This window comes from Hirundo rustica, chromosome 4 (assembly GCF_015227805.2).
Source record: "Hirundo rustica isolate bHirRus1 chromosome 4, bHirRus1.pri.v3, whole genome shotgun sequence".
Taxonomy (NCBI): Eukaryota; Metazoa; Chordata; class Aves; order Passeriformes; family Hirundinidae; genus Hirundo; species Hirundo rustica.
In genome coordinates, this window is record NC_053453.1 from 66,295,886 (window position 1) to 66,320,952 (window position 25,067).

A 25,067-nucleotide genomic window follows, 5' to 3' on the forward strand; every position below is an offset into this window, starting at 1 on the left:
GGGGATAGGTAGTCTTTAAGGCAGGCTTAGCTGTGCCATGCATTATGTATTATGTCTGAGAGACTTCCGTGCTGATGGGCTGCCTGTCTCCTGAACCAATTGTCTTGGACTGGTTTTGCCTTAGGTGAGCTCAGAGCCTTTCCCTCCGTGCCTGCTGGTGCAGTGGTCTTCTCCACGGTACAGAGGTGTCCTTGAGCTCACCTGGAGATTTGCTCCCTGCTGGCCTCTGGGTTCTGGGCAGGTTCTAAGCTCAGAATCAGATTCAGCTGGCACAGCTGTCCCAGAAGCACTGGCTTCTCAACCAGATGTGTAATATTAGCATCTAGCGAGCAGGCAGCTGCTCGGGGGAGCTGTGAGCATCTCAGGCTGAGAGTTGGGGACCAGCATCTCTGTAGATGTGTGTTCACTGCTTGCAGCATCCCAGCTCTGTGCTGGAGAAGCCAGGGGCATGCTGTGCCCTGACTTAGCACTCACTAAGCTGCCTGGGCGGAGGACACAGGCCCAGAGGCCAGGAAAGACCTGTGGCATAGAAAAAACAACCACCAGGTGGAAAATCAGGGACAGGACTGCAAGGAGGGGCAGGGTGCATGCCAAAACACGGGTAGAGCCTTTGTAGCTCTGTAAAAGCTGGCAGGGCTGCAGAGCTGCTAAAGCAGCCAACAGCTGCTGCAGAGTCCTGGGAGCAGAGCTGGAGATAATTGTGGAGGTAGGAGATGAGGTAAACTCGGGCTTACAGACTGCTGAACTGAAGAAGAAGAGGAGAGAACAGCATTGAACCTGGCAAGGAACCCGAGACACAACGTGTGAAACGAGTCTAACTCCTGCAGATGGCCAGCAGGTAGGAAAACTCCGAGGTGTAAGGGGAGGGTGCATCTGGAGGGGAGGACTCAGGGGCTGGGCTCAGGACGCAGATCAGGTGGTGAACTCAAAGTGTCCTCCCTGTTGGAGGTGGCTCAGGGCGGCGCTGACTTTACAGCAGTCCAATGTCAACTGCTCCTGAGGAGCTGGTGGATACTGAATGCTGTGGCTCAGCAGCTCAAAAGCATTTTTTACCTCCCTCTGAGAGAAGAAAAAGAAAGAGCTCTGGCCCCAAAACAGTCGAGACCTTTCTCAGGTCAGTGTTAAATTCTTACCTCTCCCAGCAGCTGCTTCTCAAGCCCTGGGGATTTCACTGAGCCAATTTAATGCTGGTGGTCAGACAGTTTAAACCCATTAGCTCCCAGCTATCTGAATAATTTTCTCCTGGGATCCCAGAGCACAGGCAGACTGCTCTAACCAGAACTGCAGAGCACTGCCACGGGACCTGGACCTTTGCTGACTGCTGTGGCCTGTGTGGTGAGCGCTCAAGGACTGAAGAAAATGCCACTGGCGAGATCCCTGTCCATGACATCTCTGAATGGGCTTCCTCAGTGGGAGGATGAAGACCTGCCTGTGGAGGATTTGTTGCTCTTTGAAATTTCTTGGGAAGTTACCAACAAAGGTCTGTACCGCACTTGGGGGTTAGTATTGCTGTTTTCTCAGGAGTGGAGGGAGGGCTGAAGGGCTGGAGGAGAAAGGCGTTCACAGGGAGATTGGAGAGGGCTGCAGAGCTGCTGGATTGGAAGAAGTGCAGGTGTGTAATCATGCATGCTGAGCGTGGGCTGCACCTGCCTGGGCTTGTGTGGGATGGGCAGAGCCAGGAGGTCTCTGTGTCTTGTGTTCCAGCACTGGGGAGAGGGGGTTTGAACGTCTGAGTGTGCATATATATATATATATGGCTTTGTACATACTTAGGTTTTGCGTTCCAGGCAAATTCACTTGGGAATGTCATGCACTGAAATGAGCTGCACGGCAGAGATCCGATGCAGAGCAGTTTAACAGCCCCCCCTCAGCTTTCCAGAGCAGTGTGGAGAGGAGGCAGAAATAAACAGAGCTGTGCTACAGCCACTGAACAAAACCCAGGAGTCAATGACCAGCAGCCTTTGTGTGCCAGCTGGAACTCTTCTGGACTGCTCTTTGCAAACACAGGCGGTGCCAGACAGGGGCTTCATTTGTCCTTTGGCTGCTGCTGGTCAGGCAAAGGGCACGCTGCTCATTGGGCAAAAATCCTCCTGCCTCTCTTTCTAATTCACTCATCAAATCAGCCCCTTTCAGGCAGGTGTGGTTCTGCAAGCTTCCATTTTCACCGCTAAAGTGAGTTAGTATGAGTCAATGATTGACCCCCGTGTGTGTTATTGTCCTGGCAGATAAATAGAGATTGATCAGGAGAGCGCATCAGTGATTTGTTAAGAGTTTAACTTAAAAAGGGGCAATGTGTGAGAGAGGAACGGGCAGTGCTGGGGTTTATCCCCAGGGGGAAACTGCTATTGCTGCTCTGTGATAATTTCTGCTGTTTAAAATTGCCCTTTTTAGGGTGGTGAGCCCTATCAATAGCCAGAGGTGGCACGGAGTCGATTTGGCAGTTTGAATCCCTGTGGGTTGATTTTTCAGCAGCTTCAGCCGAGCTTTTTGAGTTAATTTACTAAATCCACAACTTGGAGCACGCAAAACTCACTTTTGCGGCGTGCACGATAAGTAAAGCTCTGGCAAGCAGATGGCAGCAGAAATCTAGGAAATTTAGGAGTTCTCACTAACTTCTCTGAACTCCACAGCGTGCATATTTTCTGAGTCATGTGGACCCAGTGGTTGTAGATATCACACAAGATATATTTATATATTTAAGGAAAGGTAACCCGATTAGATTTTCCCAGAGCACATTAAAAAAATGCAATGAATTATTTAATCATCCACAGAGCTCTGGCTGGACTCACTGGAGCCAAATCAACTGACACAGCTAAAATTTACTATTCACACATTTTATGAGGGAATGAATAAAGTCAATTTTATTCAGTGTGTTTAAAAATAAGGTGCCTTCTCTTGCACCACTTTCCAAGCCCATACATTCAGTCGGGGCTGAAGGAAAATAGCATAGAAAACAATTTCTTCGTTAGAATCTGACCTTGTGCAAAGTTTCCATTAAACAACCTCAACTAGAAACACCTTTGCAAAACCCCTTTTATAAACCTGTTTCAACTTATTTTTCTGGTAAATTCTTGATATTGAGGGTTTGTTTTTTTGGTTTTTTTGGGTTTTTTTTCTGTGTCTTCCAGGCAATTTAATGTCTAAGTCATGTGGTGAGAACGGTTCCCTGGTGACAGGGCAATGTTGGGGCACTGTGAGAGAGAGTAGACAGCAAAATACAGGTAGAGTCATCACAGAAGATATATAGGTTTAGGAAATACTAGTTTATACTGTATATTTCCTAGCTCCTTTAGCAAGAGGAGTTTGATGAAATAAGCTGACCATGCAGATTTAGTTCTGCCGCTTGTTTTAGTGTTTGTGCTGCTGTTTATGCCCCTAACACAGAGGGCAAGATAAACATTAGCTGGATTTATTGCCTGACAAGCTAATTTTGAGCATTTAGCACGAAGGTTTCTTTCCTCCTTTCCGGCAATGCAAAGGTGTGTCAGAGGAGCTCAGCCTGAAGTTGGTTTGCGTTTCTGAGGTATTGTGAAGCTGCTGCTGCCCGGAGGAGCGAGTCCCAGTCTTTGTGTGCGTCACCAGGTGCTTTGGGCACGTGTCCTCCCTGGCCAGGGCTGCTTCTCACTCATGCCTCCATTTCTCTCGTGTCACTGACGGGCTGAATTGTTCCCTTTCCTGTGAGGAAGGTGACAGCAGAGCTCACAGGTGGGTATCCACCCCCACACACTGTAACCAATGACCTCCACAGGTGCTTAGCTGAACCTCTTCAGAGCCAGAGGGTGGCAAGGGAGTCCTGAAAATTGAAGAATATCTGATTCTGTAGAGGGTGAGGGTCTTCATGTGCCTGGCTGCCCACGGGAGCAAGCATTCCCTGGGATTTCCCTGATGGTGCTGGTTGTTACTGAGGCATGAGGTGCAGATTTAGGGAAGAACAAGATGGTTGTATGAGCCCAGGGCTCAGAGATCTACAAGTATCCATTATTTCCAGAGTCTCATCTCTTCTTTGTCAGCAGCTGGAACAGGGAAGTTGTCTCTCCTTTAAAGTACATTTAACATGTGCTCTACTAGGGCAGAGTTTCTACTTCTCCATGTTTCCTTTTTGTATTTTCTGTCTTGGCAGCGGCATCTGCTAAGTTACAACCTCTGACATGGAAAACATTGGCCACTCAGTTACTGCTCTCACTCTTCTCTGTCTGGAGCAAGCAAAGATAAGGTAGATGAAGGAGAAAATGGAAAATAAAAAAGGCTCATCTGCCAGTGTCGCTTTTCCTCACCCTTCCCCCAAGCCACAGGAGAGGGAACTTTCCACCTAAACCAAACACAATATTGAAATCTTCTGGCACTGAAAGTCCTTTGCCAAAGAAATGAGACCTGTGTAGTTTGTTTTGTGAGATTTGCCTCACTTCAGCTGGCTTTTCACTGATGGGTAAAACCCTGTGTGAAGTGGATGTACGGTGTTTCTGTGGCAGAAGGGGGAAATGCAGCCAGTGAAGGGTCCCAGTCCACCGCAGTGCCCCAGATCTGGTGGTAATCAGGGGTATATCAGCATTTTTAACTCTTCCTTTTTCTTCTGGCCATCGTGCTCTAGCAAATCCAGGTCTGGTCACATTGCTGTGGAAAAAGGACTGGTTTCTCTCCTCCATAGCGTGGAGGACAACAAATCTTTAAGTACAGGAGCACAAAAGAAGCAGCTACTAAGATATGAAGATTTTGTGCCTGGGTTGGGTTTGTCTGTGGTGCGTTTTCTGACACATCGGTTAGAAGGGCTGAGAATGTTCAAGATCTACTCTTTTCTCTAGAAGGATGTCATGAAAATAATTCCAGTGATATTTAGATTAGTATCCCTTGCTGAACCACTCACAGCTTTTTACATAGAAAGTAGAAGAATGCTTAAAAATGCTGGGCAAACAGCCAGCTTGTGTCATCATTCAGCTGTGAGCAGCTTAGCTCAAGAGTCACTGGTAGATGAATCTCAATTTTTCTTTTTTTTTTTTTTTCCATCCCCATTGGAATGAAGACTGTGCTAAAAACAAAACTTGTTCCAGCTCTCCCTGGAGCAGAGATCTTTGTTCAGTTTCTCTGGTGAAAAACTGGAGGTTTGGAAATTAAATCCTGAATCCACCGAAGTGGATTCAGGACCAGCATTTTACCTCCTCTGTGTGTTCCCATGATGAAAGTTCCTTGGGAGAAGGTGACTGCTGTAATTTGTGACACAGCTGAAGTGACACCTTTTGGGGAGTGGGGATGTGCTGGCATAAACTTGGCATAAGCACAGCCTCAGAGCTCTGTGCATTTACAGAGTGGGGTGGAATATCAACGTCAAATCAATTCCAAATGAAATCCTGTGCACTGGGGATGATGCACACAGAAATAGCTTCTCGATTGTGGACATCTGTCATAAATTTCAGTGGTTAAACATTGTTTCAGGATAGGTTTGGAGCATCAGAATTTCAAAGAACGTGGAGATCTGTCTTCTGAGGAGTCCTGGCCACAAACATAGCCCAAAAACCACAAGAAAAATATCTGCTGGCTGAAGATGCTGGTTGTCTTTCACCTGACACGTTTTACAACCTGATTTTATTAATGGTACCTCAATAGACAATCAATCAAATTCCAATTAAATGCTAGAAACAAGTCCAATCCAAATTTTTATCATGCCTGTGCAGGTCAAAGACACGTTCTGAGGAGAAGGGTGAAGCAATTGATGTAATGAGCGATTGTGGCAGTGAAATCAGTTTGACTGCCAAGCCTGGGCTCACACTGCTCCCATGGATCCTGTGGCTCTCATGCTTCTCAGGGAAGCTTTAATGCCTTCAGAGTGGCCTGGTCAGGACATAGCAAAGGAGCTGCAGAGCTCTGGGATCATCCTGGTCCTGTCTCTGCACGGCAGAGGTGTGTGGGAAAGGATCAGAGACAATCTCCACTTCCCTCTGTCTCAATTCTCTAATTCACTCCCTATTTGTCTCCCTCATTTTTGATTTCTGCTGCTCCTTCCCTCTGTCCTTCTGCAGGGGGGATGGGTTGGAGGACAAGCCCTAACTGCTGCTTGGACTTTAAATATACAAGAGAAATAATGTGGCAGGACTTGAAACAAGGAAAATAGAAAAAGCTGGAGTGAGGCAGAGAACTCCTTTAGAAAAATTCATTCATTAACATAGATAAAAAGGTTTAGACTTTAAAAATAATTCTGTGGGCTATTTTCTGAGAAAGTATTTTGGTTTTATCTTCTATTTTTTAAAGAAGTCAGACTTCCCTTAAATTAATAAAATCCTTCTTTCCCAAATGTCTTAGCCCCCCTTTCTGTGCCTGCCAGTTTATTTTTTCCCTAAAAAAAAAAAAGAATGGAAAGGAGATAGATGGGGGAAAGATATTTTTGTTGATTTCCTTCTAAACCGATTTCATTTATTGGTCAAAAAGTTTAAAGCATGTTTTAGAAAGAAATAATAAAAATATATTTCTTTCAATGACGTTTTAAAATGACCAAAAGTTAATATATTTGAATAAAGCACTTTGTTGAACATCAGAAAACTGAACTATTCCTGTATCAACATTTTCCTGTTAATTCCCCTTGTCTGTGATATTCCAAACCAGTTCTCTTGTTCTGATCTCTACTGATTCTCTATCTGTTTCTCATCTTGTCATTTCTTGTTTGTTTTAACCCTGTTTCAAAGTACAAAACTTCAGAGGCAGCGTAGAGAAACTTGCAACATTTTGGTACATCCCTGCTGTTTGGAAAGGTTTTTTGTTTATAGTATGACCTCAATCATAGTGTTAGAGGAGAAAAAAGAAGGTTTACCAAATTGTTGAAGCAATTTGGGAATTTTGTGAGGTGAATATGTAAACCCCTGCTTTGTTACTCAGTAGGACATGTAATGTTTTGCTTACTGGCACAGATATTCCCAGGGAATTCAAAGCCACAGAGCATATAGAAACTATCTCTTAAAGATATATGTGTTCCTTGAGTCTGCTATGGAGAAGTGTAATTTCAAAAGTCAATACATTATTCTAGACATTGCTCTGTTCTTCTCAAGATGCCTTTTTAAAGTTATATCCAACACTTCCTACATGCATAGTTTCACTTGCATTTCCCTCCACTGTCAAGTAAACCTGATGCACAGACGTGCTTTGTGAGTCATATTTCCACAGTAACAGGGAAGACAAAAGCAAGTCTGGGGGCTAGGTAACACTGCTTTTATCACAGTTACCTTCTGAGGGGTTTTAACAGCCTGTAAAATGCTGTCTTTGGATTTTATCATAAGTACTTTTCGTTGCATTTCAGGCAACTCAGTGCCCTGAAATGTTTTTTTATCTTGCTCTGCAACAAAATACGACAGCAGAGCGCAGCACACTCTCCATTCTTTCCCGCATAAGAGTCCTTCCATACATCTCTGACCTTTTTAGGGCACATGAGGATCCTAAGGATAGCCTTGTGGAGAGAAACACTCAGATGCTGGCTGTGTGAAACAAAGATCCAGGCTCTACCAGGCCCATGAGCTGCAGCTCCCTCATTTCTCTTCAAATCCGTGGCTGTGGAAACTCAGCTCCGTCGCCAGTCCCAGTGTTGAACCCCTTGTAGCGTGGAAGAGGCTGATCCACGCTCCTGGGATGGGGGATGGAGTTTGCTTCTCTCTAGGCATACACAGCTTTATCATGGGACTTGGTGTCTTTCATCTTGCAAGGCATTTTTTTCTCTTTTTCCTGGCTCACCAGGTTGCTCTGCAGTAAATTCTTCCCTCATTCTAAGCTCTGTATCCCTGCCAATTCAAACCAGCCTGTTTCATGACTAAGATTTTTACCAAGCCTCATATTTATCCATCTTGGATTGAAGCCTCTTATGCTCCTATGATGAATTTACTGCCCCATAAAAACAGATATATCATCCTAACTATTGCTTTATAGGTTGAATGTTCTGACTCGTCTCAGATAATTAAAATTTTATGTTTATCTGAATCCAAGATATTCAAATAGACTCTTTCAGCTTGTGAGCAGAGGCACTTGGAGGGAAAATACAGTGTTATTTATCTAAGATTGCTCTAAAGCCTGGTTCAAAGCAGCCACGGAAGAATATAATGACTATAAATTAGTTTCTTAATGGTTTTTTGTCCTGCTGAAAGGGAGAATAACATTCTTATGCACAAGTTGCCTTCTGCAGTTCCATGTCTGCATGATGTGAAACCCTTGAACTGACAGCTTGATTCAGGAACAGACATCTGTAAGATTCTTGTCTTCTTAGGTCTTGAATTATTAAGGGTAATAATTTATTGTACTAATTCTACTTAGCAAGTTGGTAGATTGGAACCGCATTTCTTTTCTCTTTGTAAATACCTAGAATCCTGAGACATGAAAATATTTAGGCTACGGATCCTTCCAGCGTTCAAAGCAAATGGGATATTTGTAGAGAAAAGGCATTTAAGTGAACAATTTCTTTTCTAGGGGGTAATTAAAGCTGTAGCTCTGTCATTTGGCTCCTCAGGGCTGCAAGACACCAGGCTTTGCAGAAGGCTTTCTGTAGTTGTCAGGGGATACAGCTGAATTAATCTGGCAACTAATCTCCCAAAGTGCTGAGCAGCTTCAGCCGCCGCGTTGAACAGAGCAGTGGCAGATTTTTAAGGAGAATTAGGTGACTTCTCAGGGTTTTTTAATTCAATTGGATGTGGTGCACTGGCACCTCTGAATATCCCAATAGCTTTAGAAGGGTGAGCCTGGAGTGCCAGCTCTCAGTCTCCGGCAGCTTTCAGTGCTGACTCCATGGGTAATTTGGATGTCACTGCTGGAAGCTGTAGCACCATTTCCTTCCCCAGAGTGCTGCCAAAGATTTCCAAAGCTTCGACATTCAGTGGAGGAAGAAAATTTTATGTGGGAGCGCCAATCCCTTCTGTGGTGTTTCTTTTGCTCTTTGTACCTGTTGAACTCCCTCTCTCTCACCTTGCTGGAGCTGTGCTCGTTGTCACTGGTGTGCAGCAGCAGCTTGGCTTCAGGCTTTCTTTTCTATTGCCATCCCCCCCCCTTTCTGGATTCAAGCATGCCCTGTTGTTCTTCTGACTTGGTGGCAGTGCAATGTCCACTGCCTGGCCCCCTGGGGACTGTGGCAAAGGGAGGTTTGCCCTGCCAGTGTGTGAATTCCAGGGCTGGCTATGGAAAACTGTGAGGAGGAGCAGCTAAGTGACTCTTGTACACCATGTGCAAGACTGGGTAGATCTATATTCACTTGGCAAGGGATGCTGGTGGATTCTCTTAAACACTTGAATGCTGCATTTGTTTTTAAAGCAGACAATATTTTGGTGGAAGATGCTACAGACATTTATACTGTCAGTGTAGACTACATTCCCTCCAACTTTAACAACTCTTCAAGACTGAGAATGGAACAAGACTCCTTATGCTTTGAGGATATTGGTTTAAGTCCATTTCTATAGCCAGTAGTCAATGAAATCCATCAGTTCCTCAACTTCTCTCAGTGATTTGTGTCAAAAAAGCTCAGTTCTTTCCATGTGATGAAAAATAGATTTTGAAATTATAATTTCATGCGGCAATGAAACAAAAGCAGGAGGCTGTGCTTGGGATGTGGCAGAATCAAGATCAGACATGGGAGAGTGGAAGTATGAGGCCCAGGATTTTAATCTCTCAGCTGAACAGAGAAGCTCTGATACCATTTAAGAGTCTGAACTTCTATTTATTTGATTGAGGCTGGATTTCACTTAAAACCTACATATGTGAAGGGATTTAACTAGCAGTGTATCTGATCCACAGGCGGGGTTGGAGCTTAGTACAGAGATCTGGGGCCTGTGCCACTTTCTAATTTTTGTTCTTTGTGATCTTATTTTGCAGTGGGAGGCATTTACACTGTGATCCAGACAAAAGCCAAAACTACAGCAGATGAATGGGGTGAAAACTATTTCCTGATTGGTCCCTATTTCGAGCAGAACGTGAAGACTCAGGTGGAATTCTCTGAACCTCCAAACCCTGCAGTTAAGAAGGCAATGGACACCATGAAAAGCCAAGGGTGTCAGGTAAATCAGATGCGCTGCTGCTTCCCAGGGCAACAAATCTGACTCTGAGGAGCTTAAAGTGTGGGCTAATGCTCTTGTCGTTCCACTTGACACAGCAGTCCTGGTCAATGTCACAACGGGAAAGGCTCGGAATCCACTGTTAGAACAACAGAGTCAATTCATTAAAGGTTATTTTTGAGGAAGAACCAGTTCATCCAATTATGGGTTTTAACAGTCATTTATCTGCAAGGCTGCCTAATTGGATTAATGGCTTATTTATCTGGTCTCTAAGCACGGTGAGATTCTAGTAGATATAATATGACCTTACTCTGAGCCCTTACATTTCACATTCTTGCATGGGAGTGAGAAGAGTATTCCATTAGCTCTCAATTTTTCTAATGTAACATAATATTGAGCTGAAAAACAGAAAAGGACTTGAGAAATGCACTGAGGTGACAAAGAATCCACTTCCTCAGTTCAGTGCACCCAGTTGTCAGTTCCCTGGGAAGAGAAATTAAACCACGACACAAGAAGTGCATTCTTCTCCCTTTCCAGTATGATTTTTAACCAGTGTTTTCGGTGTGATCTCATAGCCTTTCTGAGACTCAGTTTCTCCAATGATAAAGTAGGAATAAACTTCTTCCTATAAAGATTATCTGCTAAAAGAAATAGATTATCTGCTGTGTTGATGGGCAGTTATTAAGCTGCAAGCAGATTTGGTTACCTGAAAATGGGTGGAAGGTAACTCATGCTAAATTTGACCTCCCTTCTTGAAGTCCTCATCAGAGTTGTAGAACTCCCCTACGCTCTGACTCAGTGTTGAGTCCCTCAGAGATGCCAGTTTGCAGGAGGAAAAATTATCTGCTCATAGTGTGTGCTGAACAGATGTGGAGAGCATCGAGGGGCAGCAGAGGGAAGCATTCTTATTGCTGCTGAGGAGTTTGACACACTTCAGTGTAGAATTTCCTAAAGTTTTTGGGCTGCCACCGACTGCAGCACTGGCAATGTGTTGTCTCCCTTTGGAAGAGCAGTTGTGCTGTCCTTAGGATCTAATGCCCTGATGTGCAGATGTCTTTTGTTGGAGGAGCATGTGCCACAGCTTGGGAGAGTGTCTGTTGGAGAGACTGACGTGTGCTTGCGTTGTACAGGCTCAGACTGAAAGGTCCAATCTGCCATTTCTTGTCTTTATCAGATTTTCATAGGTGATTGATCAAGTTTTCCACATTGCCTCTGTAACAGGCCTGACTGGAAAACAGCTACAGACTTCTGGAGCAGATTGATTGCAAAGATTTATGTTGCTCCAGCAGTGCATCCAATTTAATCAGCCACTTCTGCAAGCCCAGCATGTGCATGGTGCTGCTGGAGTAAATACATACAGCAGCAAATCTGTCTCAGGGATGACAAATACAGCTTTGATCTCCAATAATGACGTTCTAGTTTCCAGGAGCTGCACTTATCCTATTAACATTTATGTCTGGATTTTGCTTATGCATCACAGTGGATGATTTAAAACCAGGGGACCTAGGAATTCTTCCAAACTTCTCCGGGCAGGTGTGTTCCTTGCCACAACCTGGCCACGTATTTAGATGAAGTCTGGGTTCCCTGCTTTTTAACAACATTTTCCTGAATTAGCAAATCTGTACAGTCTGAAATAAATACATGAGGAGTGAAAAGGAGCAAACCTGTCTTTGTTATACCTTGTACTTTTTGTCAAAACAGGCCAAGAGCTTTTCTCTTATTTGTTTTCAAGACCTGACCTTTCTTCAGCTCATTGTAGTGTTAGGGCTGGGCTCAACCCCTGGGGTCCCAGCTGTTTTGATGGCAGATTTAATGTGAAATAATTTGACTTTGCAGACCATAGTGTGGGCCCAGCTGGGTTGGGCAGGCCTGTAAGAACAGGGAAGTTTTAAATGTTCTTAGAAATGCTTAACCACAGTAATGGAGACAAAGCAGGAAAGCTGCATTTTTAGCCTGATGTGATTTTTAGGTATTGAGATACCTTCTGACAGATCCTTCCACTCTTCCAAATGAAAGTGGAATACTTCCCGTCTTGTGCTGCTTGGGAAGAAGGAAGAAATGTCATGGTAGATACAGGCACCAAGCATCAGTCCTACAAAACCTCTCCCCAGTAATCTACCATAAGTGGCAAAAGACTGGAGACAAATATGAGTGAAAGAAAACAATAATTTTAAAATAAGAACAGAAATTACATAGACACTTCAATAAGAAGACTTCATTATTCAAGCAAATTTAGTCTTCCTAACCTTTTTTTTTTTTTTCGTTCATGGAAAATAAGTTAATTTTGCAATGAAAATCTAAAATGAAAGTCTTAAAAGTAAAATGTTCCTAAAGATTATATTTTCCTTTGCTTCACTTTTACTGCATGTATTTTGTAAGGAACACTGCACAGTCCTGGGTGTGTAGGACTGTGAACACACATCCTTTGTGTGAAATACTTTGGATTTGATGGAGGGAGATCATTGGCCTTTACATTCACATCAACATTCTCTTTCTGTCCTTCTTATCCTTGCCTCTTTTCCATAGGTCTTTTTTGGAAGATGGCTGATAGAGGGCAGCCCATATGTCTTATTGTTTGATATAGGATCAGCAGCTTGGAACCTGGACAAGTGGAAAGGTGACTTTTGGGAAGCCAGCAACATAGGGATCCCTTTTCATGACCGAGAAGCCAACGATGCTGTGATTTTTGGATCATTAACAGCCTGGTTTTTGAAAGAGGTACAATTTTTAAATCTAGAAATTTGCAGACCAAAACTGCCTTGGGATATGGTTCCTATTCTCCAGTTTGAAAACTCAGATTTTTAGGAAGTTGATCTCAATGTTGATCACATTTGTGTTTAAAACTTAAATGGTCCTGTAACTATATTTATCCAGAAGAAGGGCACTGGGGCTGCCCAGTGTGGAGTCTGAGTGACTGTGATTGCCAGAGCCCTCAGACACTCTAGAAAGGAGTCTCTTCTGAGGCACTAGACAGGTACATGGTTTTCTTGGGCTAAGGATTAGGGCTGATGGAAATCAAGGCACATGACCACTTAAAATTGTACTGTTTTGTCACAAGAAGGAAATCAAGAACACAGAAAGCTTTACCAAAAAAAATGTTTTCTGGGGCTGGGATGATGGACAGGATAATGTATGTTTCATACATTTCTTTCTATTTCCAGCTTTCCTGTCAGTTTGATGACAAGCCAAATATAATTGCCCACTTCCACGAGTGGCAGGCAGGAGTGGGTTTAATCCTGTCTCGATCACAGAAACTTCCCGTCGCCACAATTTTTACTACCCATGCAACTCTGCTTGGGAGATACTTGTGTGCAGCCAGTATTGACTTTTACAACAATCTGGACCAGGTAAGAGATATTTTTCTCATTCTTCTCTGTTTTTTTTTTTTTTTTTTAGCTAATCATCTCCTAACTTCCTTTCTGTTTACTGTGTGACATCATTTATTGTATTTTCTGTCTTGTGTGATCACTTTATGACTGACCCACAATTGGCTGTTGATTTCAGAGCATGAGAAATGGTATTTGTAAGATCATGGGGTGTCTAGGCATGAGTGCCTTGGTATCATCTGACAGGTCTGAAAGCTCAGTGGAAACTAGTGAAACTTAAACAGCTCTAGCCAACATCTGACCCTTCAGGTACAGCCTCAAAATACACTTTCTTACTGTAACACAGTAGAAAAAATAACCAACAGCCCTCCTCTCGCAAAAACTTCCTCTGAATTGCTGTGGATGATGGTTGCTTTGAGTTGTTTTTTTTTCCCCCAGCCTGCTTCTTATTTTTTACAAACCATTAATAAGTCCTAATTTCAAGCATTTCAGGTTAGGACTAATTTGTAACTGGCAAATGTAGGAAGAATTTTTTGAGTTCAAAAGACCCACGTGTTTCTTGGAATCTACGTAAACTGTCCATTGGTTTTGATTTTCACTGTTCTCTTTCCACTCAAAGCATAACATAAGGCAATGTTTCAAGGACCCAAATATTTTTAGCATTTTCATTGAGGTACTTTGCACAATTTGGGATTTCTCCTGTAGTCACAGACAAACCTGAATTCAAGAGGTTTTTCCATTCCAGCACTTAGTGAAAGTAGAGGTAGATAAAACAACTACATTCTTCATGCATTTCCTTGTCTAAAATCAGTGGAGAAAATTACATGGATGGTGATTTTCAGTTGGATGTTTGAAGCTTGACATGATTGGGAGCCGTGTCTTCCAGAGAGACAAAACCTAAGAAGTTGTGTGCTACTGGCCTGACTCAGAAACAAAGAATCATGGAATGGTTTGGGTTTTTTGGTAAACGTCATCTCATTCCAACTCCTGCCATGGGCAGGGACACCTTCCACTAGCCCAGGTTGCTCAGAGCCCATCCAGCCTGGCCTTGGACACTGCCAGGGATGGGGCAGCCACAGCTTCTCTGGGCAACCTGTGCCAGGACCTCACCACCCTCACAGGGAACAATTTCTTCAGAATATCCAATCTAAACTCCTCCTCTCTGTCAGTCTGAAGTCATTGTCCCTTGTCCTGTCACTCCAAGCCCTTGTAAATCATCTCTCCTAGTCTCCTAAGTCAGTTGTGGTTGTTAGGTGCATTAAAATGGCAGCATGAATATCACGGTCCTGCTGTGTAGGAGTCCAGACATTCCTGCTCCCTCGTAGTCTCCTAATGTGTATATATGCATAATACAGAATGGTTTGTTTTGATTTTGGTTAGTTCGGTGAGCTGCAAGCAGTCTGGAAAGTAGTCTTTTTTTCCTTAAAGCAACTGGTTTTTTTATCTTCATGGTAACTTCGGGGGCCTCACCCTTGTCTGTGTACTCAAAGGAAAAGCTAATCATCTCACATCTGAGTGAACCTGAAGACGTTAACATATTTATAAACTAGCCACAGTATTATTATCTTTTTTTTCTGTTCACACATGACATGGACACCTTTGTGTGTGAAGGCACTGTCCATCCTGCAAAGCCTCACAAATCCCATTGGTAACCATCAGCTACGTCACAAACACAGAAATGTCTATGCAGATTTTATTCTAAGAATATGCGGAATGAAACATAAGTATCAATTTCAAATATTGTTCTAAATTGCTGTAAATAATATTTAAGGGAAGAAAATTGTGGATTTCTAGGCCATAATGCTTTATACCCTCTGTGGGTTGACATTTAAAGGTATACTAATAGAGGAAATTATGTCAAGCTGTTATACCTTTGTTTAATATTTTTATAGGATGCTAAAACTCTTCCTGGAAAAGTTAACTATCTTAGTGAGGGCTTCTTTGGCTGTGAAAAGGTCACCTTGGCCCAAAAGTCAGTTGGAACACAAGAGGTTGATCTCGAATACCATAATGAAATAACAGAGAGCTAGATCTTCAGACATATTCTTGTTGGTGCCTTCTAGCAGCAAACTATTTAGGTCAAGCAAGCAATTTGTCAGTGAAGGAGATTCTTTAGGTTTTCCTGAAGTTTAATCTTTGGAGGAATCAACATTTTTTTAGAGCATTTCACTGCCTCCCACCCCAAAATAAAATAGCTGGGTTTCCTGTTTCAGTGCTATTGCATAAATGTTTTCCTTTGAAGGGTAATTAAGCTCTCACATTTGACCAGTGTTTCACAGCTAGAACACAGTTCCCACCAGGCAGCGGCTGATGAGGCAGCAACTGCAGGATGTGTTGTGCCAGACGTCACAGAAAAATGGTTGCAGCGCAGAACGAAAGCGTGTGGCCTTTTTGTGCCTAGACACAATCAGGCATGTACAGCTCATACAGAGAAAAGAGGAAACCTCATGTCTTTGTTTTGAGTCCTCAACACAGTCCACAAAATGCTGAGTTAGGACGCCTGGTAGGCAATTCTACGCCACCTGCAGATTTCAGTACTCTCCCACTGCACTGTCAATCCATCCCCATAGATAAGCAGGGCTAGGAGAAGCAAGATCAGTAGTCCTGAACTGTAGGCTTCCAAAACTCCCTGCTTCATGAGCTGAGGGCACGTGTCAGCTTGTAATCTGTAAGAGGACATTTTCTAGGGGGCTGCCTAGTAGAGGAGAGCTGGGAATGGGAAGGTGCATCATGGATGTTGTGTGAGTCCTGACCTCTTCCTGAGCCATCTGCTCTTTGCCTCAGTCGGAGATGGGATCCTGGTTCTTAGCATTACAGCTTAGCAACTGGACACGGCACCCAGGGCTGTGGGATAGTTGATAAGGTGGTGACTGGTCAAAGGTTGGACTCGGTGATCCTGGAGGTCTTTTCCAACCCTAATGAGTCTGTGGTTGAGGTTTGAGCTTATACGATTCTTATATTCTTACAGCTTTAACTCAGTTCATCTGGACTGGCTGGAATTTATCTGCTTCTGCTCCAGTGAGAACTTGGGTGTTAAACTCTTAGCAGGTGCTCGGGAGCACAGCGACCACCAGAAGAAACACTGTCGTGTTACTATTTAATGAATATTTTTGTACCTAGATTTACATTTAATTCGCTCTTATCCTGGAGAAAGGAAGGGAGGGAAAACCAAAAGAACAAAACAGTGGGTGATGTGTACAGTAACTGGCAGTGTCTTTATCTTTATTTACTTTTAATTATTTGAAGAACCCTGGGTAGATGACTGGGCCAGGGACTGCTCACTAAAGCTATGCGTCACTGATTTGAACTCTTCATAACTCAACACTTTCTAATTTCAATAACAAGCAGGGTTTGTTATGAATTTGATTTCCAAAAGAAGTTTAAGAACTTTTGTATTTCTAGATAGTCCAACCAACAGAGCGTTTTCCCACTGTCTCCATGTCCAGTGTAGCTTTTACACTAGTGTGTGAGATTGTTTGTTGCTGAGATAAACTGAATTGAAAAAAATCTCTGAATCTGTTGAGCCTTTCTCTCTTCAGGAGGAATTGGCTTCCCAGCTGAAGAATGAGAATGTTAATCTGTTATTGTTTTTCTCATTGTTTAAGGGGGCTGATTTAGTTTTTAGTTTGTTTTGTGTGGGGATTTTTTGTATCCTTTCACCCCTCTGAAGTTTTAAATAGACCAGCACCTGTCATAAATTGACCGAGGCACTGATGATCCAGACAAGTTCCAAGGTGCATAGACAGCTCCTTTTGGGAAATTATTTAACCTGGAATTTCATCTGAGAGGTCATCATCTGAAATTATTTTTGGGACCACAGCATCATGGAGAAGTTTCTATACTTGAGCCTCTGATGCTTCTTACTGAAAAAACACTTTGAGTTTAATGGGAAAAGTGTTCTTACTACGGAGAAGGAAGAAAAGTTTTGTCATTGCCTTTTTCCTTAGGTTGCCCTGCTGGTGTGTAACATTTCTGTTGAGAACTCAGAACATTTTCGTTCAGCTCATGCAGGTGCAGCTGAATCTGGTTTGCAAAGAGGTGGAAATCCTGTCCCAAGAAGTGTAAAAGGAAAAGTACTAAAAATCCTAATGAAAACGAATAGTCAAGAGCTTTTTTGCTGACAATATCTCACTCCACTTAGTGCTATGCTGTCCAGTTTGTCACCGAGCTCACTGTTACACAAAGCTAATCCACTTTGTCTGCAGGGCAGCTGATGGAAATCCGATTTAAGCCAGGAAGTGTAAATTTCACTCTCTTTTGGCCTGGCAGAGCTATACCAGAATGAAAGTTCTCTTTGCACAAGACAACTGTCAATTGGGGGTAAATTTGATGTAAACTGGATTTTAAGGGAGTCGTTCTTACCTAATTCAGACAGTGGCAGCCAGTGAGATTATGCTGGAAGCAAAAATGTTTTCATTCTACCTTTTAGTTAGGTAAGGAATTTGAACTTCAAACCAATCTCCTGGTTTGTCCTGAGTGTTCCTTGGTCCTACAAAATCACTTTGAACTTAAGTGTACCAGTTTTAAAAGACCAAGAGAGATTATTTCATTCTCTGTTTAAAATCCTCATGCATCAAACTTGTACATTTTATTTGAATTACAAAGCGATATTATCCACTCTTGAGGTAAGATTTAAATGGTGAGGGTAGTCTGCATTATTTCTGCAAAGGTGTCGTAATGTTTTATTTAGGAAAATTACATGTATTAATTCTATTTGAATTTGTATTGGCTTAACTTCTGTTGGTTTTCACCTTTTTTTTTTTTTTTTTTTTTTTTTTTTGGGAAAGCATAGCCTAGTATCACTATCTCGACATTCTTTGTAGACTGTGACAGATAATTTGTCTTTCTTCCAGACAAGTATTTAGATGGCTAACATAGTCCTTCCTCCTTTTCCACTCTCAAATGGTTCGTCTGTTTTGGAAATACTTTCCAATTTGTCTTTATAATTTTGAAGTAGGATTGGCTGATTTGGATTTACTACTTCAGTGACTGTTTCCAGAAGAAACGTAACTGCTTATTATTCTCTTCTTTTTCATTCAAAGTTCACCTTAGCTGTCTTAAACAGAATGTCATGCTGGGAAGCTTAGTGATTACCAGCTGTGCCCCCTAAAAAGTTGAATTTTAAGACATGAATGAGATGTTATACTCATTACATGGAACCATATAAAAGACAGAAACAAACCAAAATTTTGCCTCAGAATTACACTGCAGCAAATGCAGCTTTTACTCCAAAGCATTACACCTGTGAAACATCTTCCTCTTTCGCTTTAAAATTAGAGTGGCCTTATAAAGGAGTCATTTCCCCTTCTAATCCTTGCCATCTTTTAAATTGGGGAAATACTACATCTAATAACCTGCTTGGTTTCTACCAGTCAGGGGAGAGGATCCTCCAATAAATTTACAGGGAAGTGGATATTGAAGTTGGTCTTTAAATATCACTGAAATTTTTGGACTCAAGGATCTTAAGAACCTCTTCTACCCTAAAAGGTCCTGTAAATTCTTCATCTGACTTAGATTTTTTTTTTTTTTTTTTTTCCCCTCTTGATGCAGCTGTGATCTGTGGCTTTGCTAGTGTTCCCATTTGCTGATAGCAGCAAACAAAAGCAGGCGTGACGCATTTCATGGGTATCTCGATTTGCTGTGGCTGAACACAAAGGATATAGAACAGAGTTCACAGGTGCCTGAGCTGGGCTGGACAGAGAGCAGAGCTCAATGTTGAGCAGGAACATTGTGTTGGGGACGAGGATCTGCCCTGGTGTCCTGCTGGTTTCAACATATTGTCCAGTGCCCCACAGTGCCTCTAACTCTGGAGATCGTCAGAGCAGGCTCAGCTGTCTTTGCACAGGACTAGGTGGGTTAAATTTGTCACCTGCACTGTCTCATCAATTAATTTTCATTTAACCTGCCCTTCAACTGGGCTAAGGCTCTTTTCTGAAGTCGTTTGTCTAGCCTGCTCGGAAGTGCACAGCTCTTATTCCCCACTGTGGTCAAAAGTCAAGGTCTTGCTTTACTGATTGGTGCTGGAAGCTGCTGGCGAGTGAGAGCAAATGAAATGTGAGAACCCCATGACCTCTGTTTGTACTTCCTAATTGATGTGGAATTGTGTACCTTTGCAAAAACATGCCAAAAGTCCCACTGGGATATGCAAAATAAAATACTTCCCATTTATAAAAGACAGAAAAAACAATAGCAATGAAGAAATAAGCACCAATATGTGTTAAATATGTAAAGTCTTTTCATGCGACCAAAGAAATAAAAGTTAACTAGAAATAAGTCATAGTGCTTAACAACCTTTTTATGAACCTTTGTCCCAGCAGTGTTATAGAGAGTGTTTATCTACCCATGTCCCAAATTTAATTTTTAATCACATTTTGTAATTTAAAACCTATTCTTACTGAGAAAGGGAAAAGAGATAGAGAGGGGAAAAAAAAAAAAAAAAAGAGAGAACAACTTTGAAGTTTGACTTGCTAGCAATTTCAAAAGTATTTTTAATAGGAAGCCACGTGTGTTTGAAAAGACTTGTGTAGTTCTGATTGTGTAGTTGTCCCCATCATATTCATGTGTTTTTCCAGCATGCTAAAGAACTGTCCCATTTTGTATCTTTTTTGCACAGCATGTTTGAATAATCAAATGTGCAGTTAGGAGCTTCTTGTGAATCAATTTAGTGTAAGCCAAGCAGGATGCTGAGACCTGTGGCACCATAAGAAGCCAAATGAATTCCCCTTTATTTTTTTCTTCTGTGTGCGCTTTCTACCACCCAAGTTCCATGGCAGATGAAGTGAATGTTCAAGAGAAAATAGCAACCCTTGTATTTCATGCTCTAAAATTCTTATGGGGAATGAGGAAAATATGATATATGAGTATAAAACTGAGAAATAATCATTATTCATATCATAATATTTAGCACATTATATGGTAAATTGTGCTTGACAAATGTAGAAAAGTTCTTGATACAGAGGCTCATCAATACCAAAATAAAGCATCTAGTTTCTTTGGAAGTTTTCAGCTGAGATTTTTCAAGAGTCCTTTCTTTTAGTCACACTAGGGTGGTTAGATTGGCACTTCCAACTAACACAGTGGAAGCCACTTTCCCACAAGTGGTGTAGCTGCAGAATTAAAGCGGATAAAAGCAATTAACTTTCTCAGCAAAGCAGTCATAAGATATCTATATCTACATCTGTGTCTACACCTATCTAAGTGAAAATAAGAAGTCGTTTGCTTCACTCTAGTTCCCTGAAATGGTTCCAATTGCATCAACTTTCTCTCAGTATGTTCTGTACCAGCATTGAGCTTTGCAGGACAGGTCACAGCCTAAATAGCTTTACTTCTGTCCGAGTTCTGGAGCTGCTAAAAGCAACTGGCCGTGGCAGGGGTCACACAGTCCTAACTATAGAAAGTGCTGTCTGCCCTGCCTGTGATAAGGGTTAAATCTATTATGGTCAATGAAGTTACGAAGTCAAATGCAATCAAAATCAGGCTGTGCAGCCAGCATTAGGCAGTGGTCACGACAGAGCTCATTGAGAGTCGCTGTCACCCTCCGTGAAACTCACACTGCCCATTGGGCACCCATGGCTCAAGGCTTCTGTTTCCAGAAGTGAAACATCATGGAAGATTAAGAGGATTGGGATTTCATTGAAAGCATTGACACCTTTTTTAGACTACGTTGTAGCGATTTTGCAGTGGACGCTGTTAGTGAACCTCTGAACCTTTAAGTGCGGGCTCAAAGGAATTGTGCATTTTCTTTGCATTGGGATAACATAAGCTCAGTTTAAAAAAAGGTAGCTGAAAGATTTAAAGGTGATTTAGAAATACTTGGGTGTTTGGAATGTCTTATCTAGCAGTTTAACTTATCTGCCTCTAAAAATTAAGAGAGTTCAAACCAAAATATAAGAAGCAGCAAATAACAGTGGTAGAATTGTAAGGAAGAACATCTCTGAGTGTCAGAAAGTATCTCAGTTTCTATTTTCTTTTTTCCCCTTGGGATTTGTGACTGAGTGTTTATATCCCGCCTCTCCACCACAGATCCATTTCTCTCTCACCTACCTGTGATTCCCACCACTCTACCAAGTCTCCAGGTTCTGTTCTCATCCCCATTCCTTTTTCATTCTCTCCCCTTCAGCTACCAACAACCTTCCTTCTCTCCTGAGTTTTCCAACAAGCCCGGGGAAGCTGCAACAAGATACACTGCCAGCCAGCAGGCCAAATTCCACAGGTCCTTCCCTTTCATGGGATCATTAATCTAAGTTTTCTTTCATGGTAGAGCTGTCATTTTTTCAGGAACAAGCAGGATATGAGAGCTTTCCTGTTCTTTCAAACTCCTTGAAGTTGATAAAATAGTTCAAAAACCAGAATGGCAAAACAGCAGCATAATCACGTGGTTCTCATTCCATGGGGAGAGGGAGCCCAGCAGGACAAACCTTCCCCGAGGGAGACAGTCTGATGGTGATGTCACACAGGTGTCTTTTTTGTTTGCTTTGTTATTTAACAGTTTGACATCGACAAGGAGGCTGGAGAGAGGCAGATTTACCATCGGTACTGTATGGAACGGGCATCTGTGCATTGTGCCCATGTGTTCACCACGGTCTCCCAGATCACAGCTACAGAAGCAGAACATATGCTAAAAAAAACCCCTGGTAAGAACAGATTTTTTTTTTTTTTTTAAATTATTATTATTTATTTTTTACTGTATTTCCTCTGAATGCCTGCATTTCCTTAGACTGAACGAACATAATAGAGACAGGTATGCAAACATGAAGAGAAAGAACACATGCACGGGCATGTCAGGCTATGCTACAGTGATTAACCAATTTCCCATGGATGTTAGGCTTTTTTTTTGCCTTTTTTGCCTCAAATTCAGGAATTTTGTCTGTGTCAGAGTTTCCATGCTTTTAGAACTGAACCATGATACGCTTCATATAGATAAAATATTTTCTATTAGGCCAAGAAGTAGAGTTTGAAAAATCGTTGCGTGCCCAATAATTTCTCTGGTTTTCCCCTTGATATTTGTCTCATAAAATATGAAGCTTAGAAACCTAATCCTGTTCCATGCATGGATTTTGAGTAAGTTCATGATCCCAGTTTCACGTGTCATCAAAGTTCTCTTTAAATCATCTCAGTGCTTTATAGGGGTAAGCCCCAGTATTCCATCTGCAGGTAAGCAGCATGAGGGGAAAACTGAACAACAGCTTTGGAGACTATTTAGCAAGTGTGTTTGTATCTTGGTTATTTTAAATATAACAGAGCTAAAATTACTTTTTTTGTTTGGGTTTGGGGGTTTTGGTTTTTGGGGGGTTTGTTGTTGTTGTTTGGTTTTGGGGTTTTTTTAAATTTTTTTGTTTGTTTGGGGTTTTTTTTTGCTTACTCTTTGTAGAGTTATTGGTTGATTTGCAGTGCTGATTATAGTTTGGGATTGTTATCCTGGTTAACTTCAATGCTTCAAGCCAAATTGTTGTTCCTGAACCCAAAGAAAAGAGCTGTTCAAGGAATCCTTTGCCTCATTCCTGACTAGCTGTCAATAGGATGGTGAACTTAGATTATCTTTTTCATTTTATTTTAAGCATGAAAGCCACATCTTAAAAGTCACTGAAGTTCAGTAATTTCAACTGGGATATCTCTGAAAGGTCTTGATTTTTACAAAGTAAAGCAGAGCACTCTGAAAATCAGATTTTGAAGCATTTTTATATAGGGATGAGGCTTCTCCCCACCACTGCTACCACTGAAAATCATAGTCTGTGTTTTGGGATTTTAGGAGGCTGAAATGAGTCTGAATCCAGTTTAATTTGGGGAAGAAAATCTCCAGACTGCTCACAGATAAAACATCAGTTGAAGCTGAAGATAATTCCATGCACAGAGATACACAGGCCTGAGCTTTTTTGTGATTTTTCTTGCAACTTTGAAGAAACCAAGTAAATATACTTAATGTTTGGGTTAAGAAACTACTGACACATGTCATGCTTCATGTTGATGCTGCTAGAAGGAAATTCAGTAGGAATTGTCAGCCCAAATCCTAAGAGATGACTTTAAGTGGAAAGTATGTTCTGGTGGGAATAAGTACTTTAATAGTTTCTCTGAATTCAGAACCACAAATAAACTGTAAAGGAACTTATTCTCACACTATTTATTCTCTCTGAAGCTGTGAAATCTGCATAGACATCGATTTTTGGGGAAGTCCAGCAATCCTTCAGTAGGTCATTGAGCTTGAATTCTGCAAAGGAACATGAATACTGAAAGCATGTGTGCATTTCTCCATCCACTTTAAAAATAAACCTTTAAAAGGAGGATGTTGAATTGGCACAATTAACTTTTATTTGCATTTATTGAGACATAAATTTAATAAACAAAATAACTCAGAAATGTGCTAAATTGTGCTGTCTCTGCTACTCCTCTTTAACATCAAATTTGGATTATGATTTAAATTATAAATTTCATCACTTGAAAAAGCCCCTTTAAAATTTAATAAACCTGATTTTATAGAGAACTTTTGCAGCAGGACAAAGGCCAATTTGCCAGTCTAAACCTGGCGGATGGCTGCTTGCATTATGCTGATCCCACTTACTGCAGTTGTTATGTGATCAACAATTTATCAAATCATATTTGTTAAAAGCTTGAGTATCTTTGACATATCCAGCAAGAATCTCTCAGTGAACATAAGTTATATTGTTGTGATTTGAAAACTGGTGTTATGGGATTTCTAATGTTTTCACTCAGATATGGAACATATTTCTCATTACCAGTAGAGAAGGCTTTGAATCAAAATTCCAAGAGACTCAGGTATCACTTGAGTTCTAGATCTAGGCTTCCTATCTGTATATATTTGATCTAAATCATAGATGAAAACTCTGAAAAAGTACACGTCAACTCTGATTGTTAGTGATCTATTAAGAGAAAACTTCATCCTGTGCTGGTATTACTTAAATCAATGCCAGTTTCTTTACTATAAATACAGAAGTCAAAACATTCTGATTTTACCTACTTGGAATGAATTTTCAAAGATATTGTTAATTCATTAAACAGCAACCTCCCCCCAAAAAAGCCAAAAATAAAAACAACCCGAACCGATTAGTGTAGGGACCAAGTTCTCTTTCATTACTTCATCCCTGACACATGTTCAAAATATTCCTGCATGTTGAGCAGAAATAGTGAACTGGGTTCTTTGGGCCACTACGTGTGTCATGCATCTCAAGGCCTTAAACAAGAGATGCATTGAGCCCCATTCCTCATGAAAGGGTAAATGAAGCTGCAGTTAAACCAAAGGATGTGGGAGTAGGTTATACACAGGCTGCTGCTGGTGGGTAAGGCTCTCCAAAACTCCCTGATAAATGAATGTGAGAGTGGAAGGAAGCCAGCCAGAAATAGCCGGGGAAGGGATTCTTCCTGTGTTGGGAAAACTTTGAGATGGCTGGAGTCTCAAAGCCCTGTCCTGCATGAGCCAGTTTGCCATGCAGAACAAAAAAACAGGTCAGAGAAAGAAGAAAGTGTGTTGTTGGTAAAGACAATGGAGGATGTTTCTGCTCTGTTGCCTCCCCCCAGGGGTTTTTGTTCAGAGAATTCTTAAGTGCTGGGCAGGAGAAGGTAAAAGCACAGGTTTTCTCCTCAGGTCCACCAAGATTTTTTTGTCATTGAAAACTAAATCTTAAGTACCTAACAAGTAAAGATTTCTTGATCTTTAGTTTCAAAAGTGGCACTCCAGAAACAGATCCATCACGACTTGCTATTTCATGGTTACTATTAAAAGCTA

General features: G+C 41.7%; 1 protein-coding gene across 2 annotated transcripts in view; it reads left to right on the forward strand.

Moving 5' to 3' along the window:
- The first annotated feature begins 365 nt into the window (after positions 1-365).
- The window catches only part of GYS2 (glycogen synthase 2), a 42,754-nt gene continuing 18,052 nt past the window's right edge, over positions 366-25,067 (forward strand). The window contains exons 1-6 of one of the 2 annotated variants that reach the window (XM_040062184.2): positions 366-838; positions 1,255-1,480; positions 9,826-10,007; positions 12,531-12,722; positions 13,166-13,351; positions 21,819-21,963. In XM_040062184.2, coding sequence (XP_039918118.1) covers positions 1,360-1,480; positions 9,826-10,007; positions 12,531-12,722; positions 13,166-13,351; positions 21,819-21,963 — 826 coding nt within the window. In that variant the 5' untranslated portion in view covers positions 366-838; positions 1,255-1,359. Of the gene's footprint in view, positions 839-1,006; positions 1,115-1,254; positions 1,481-9,825; positions 10,008-12,530; positions 12,723-13,165; positions 13,352-21,818; positions 21,964-25,067 lie in introns of those variants that run through there. The other variant, XM_040062185.2, reaches the window with a different exon arrangement.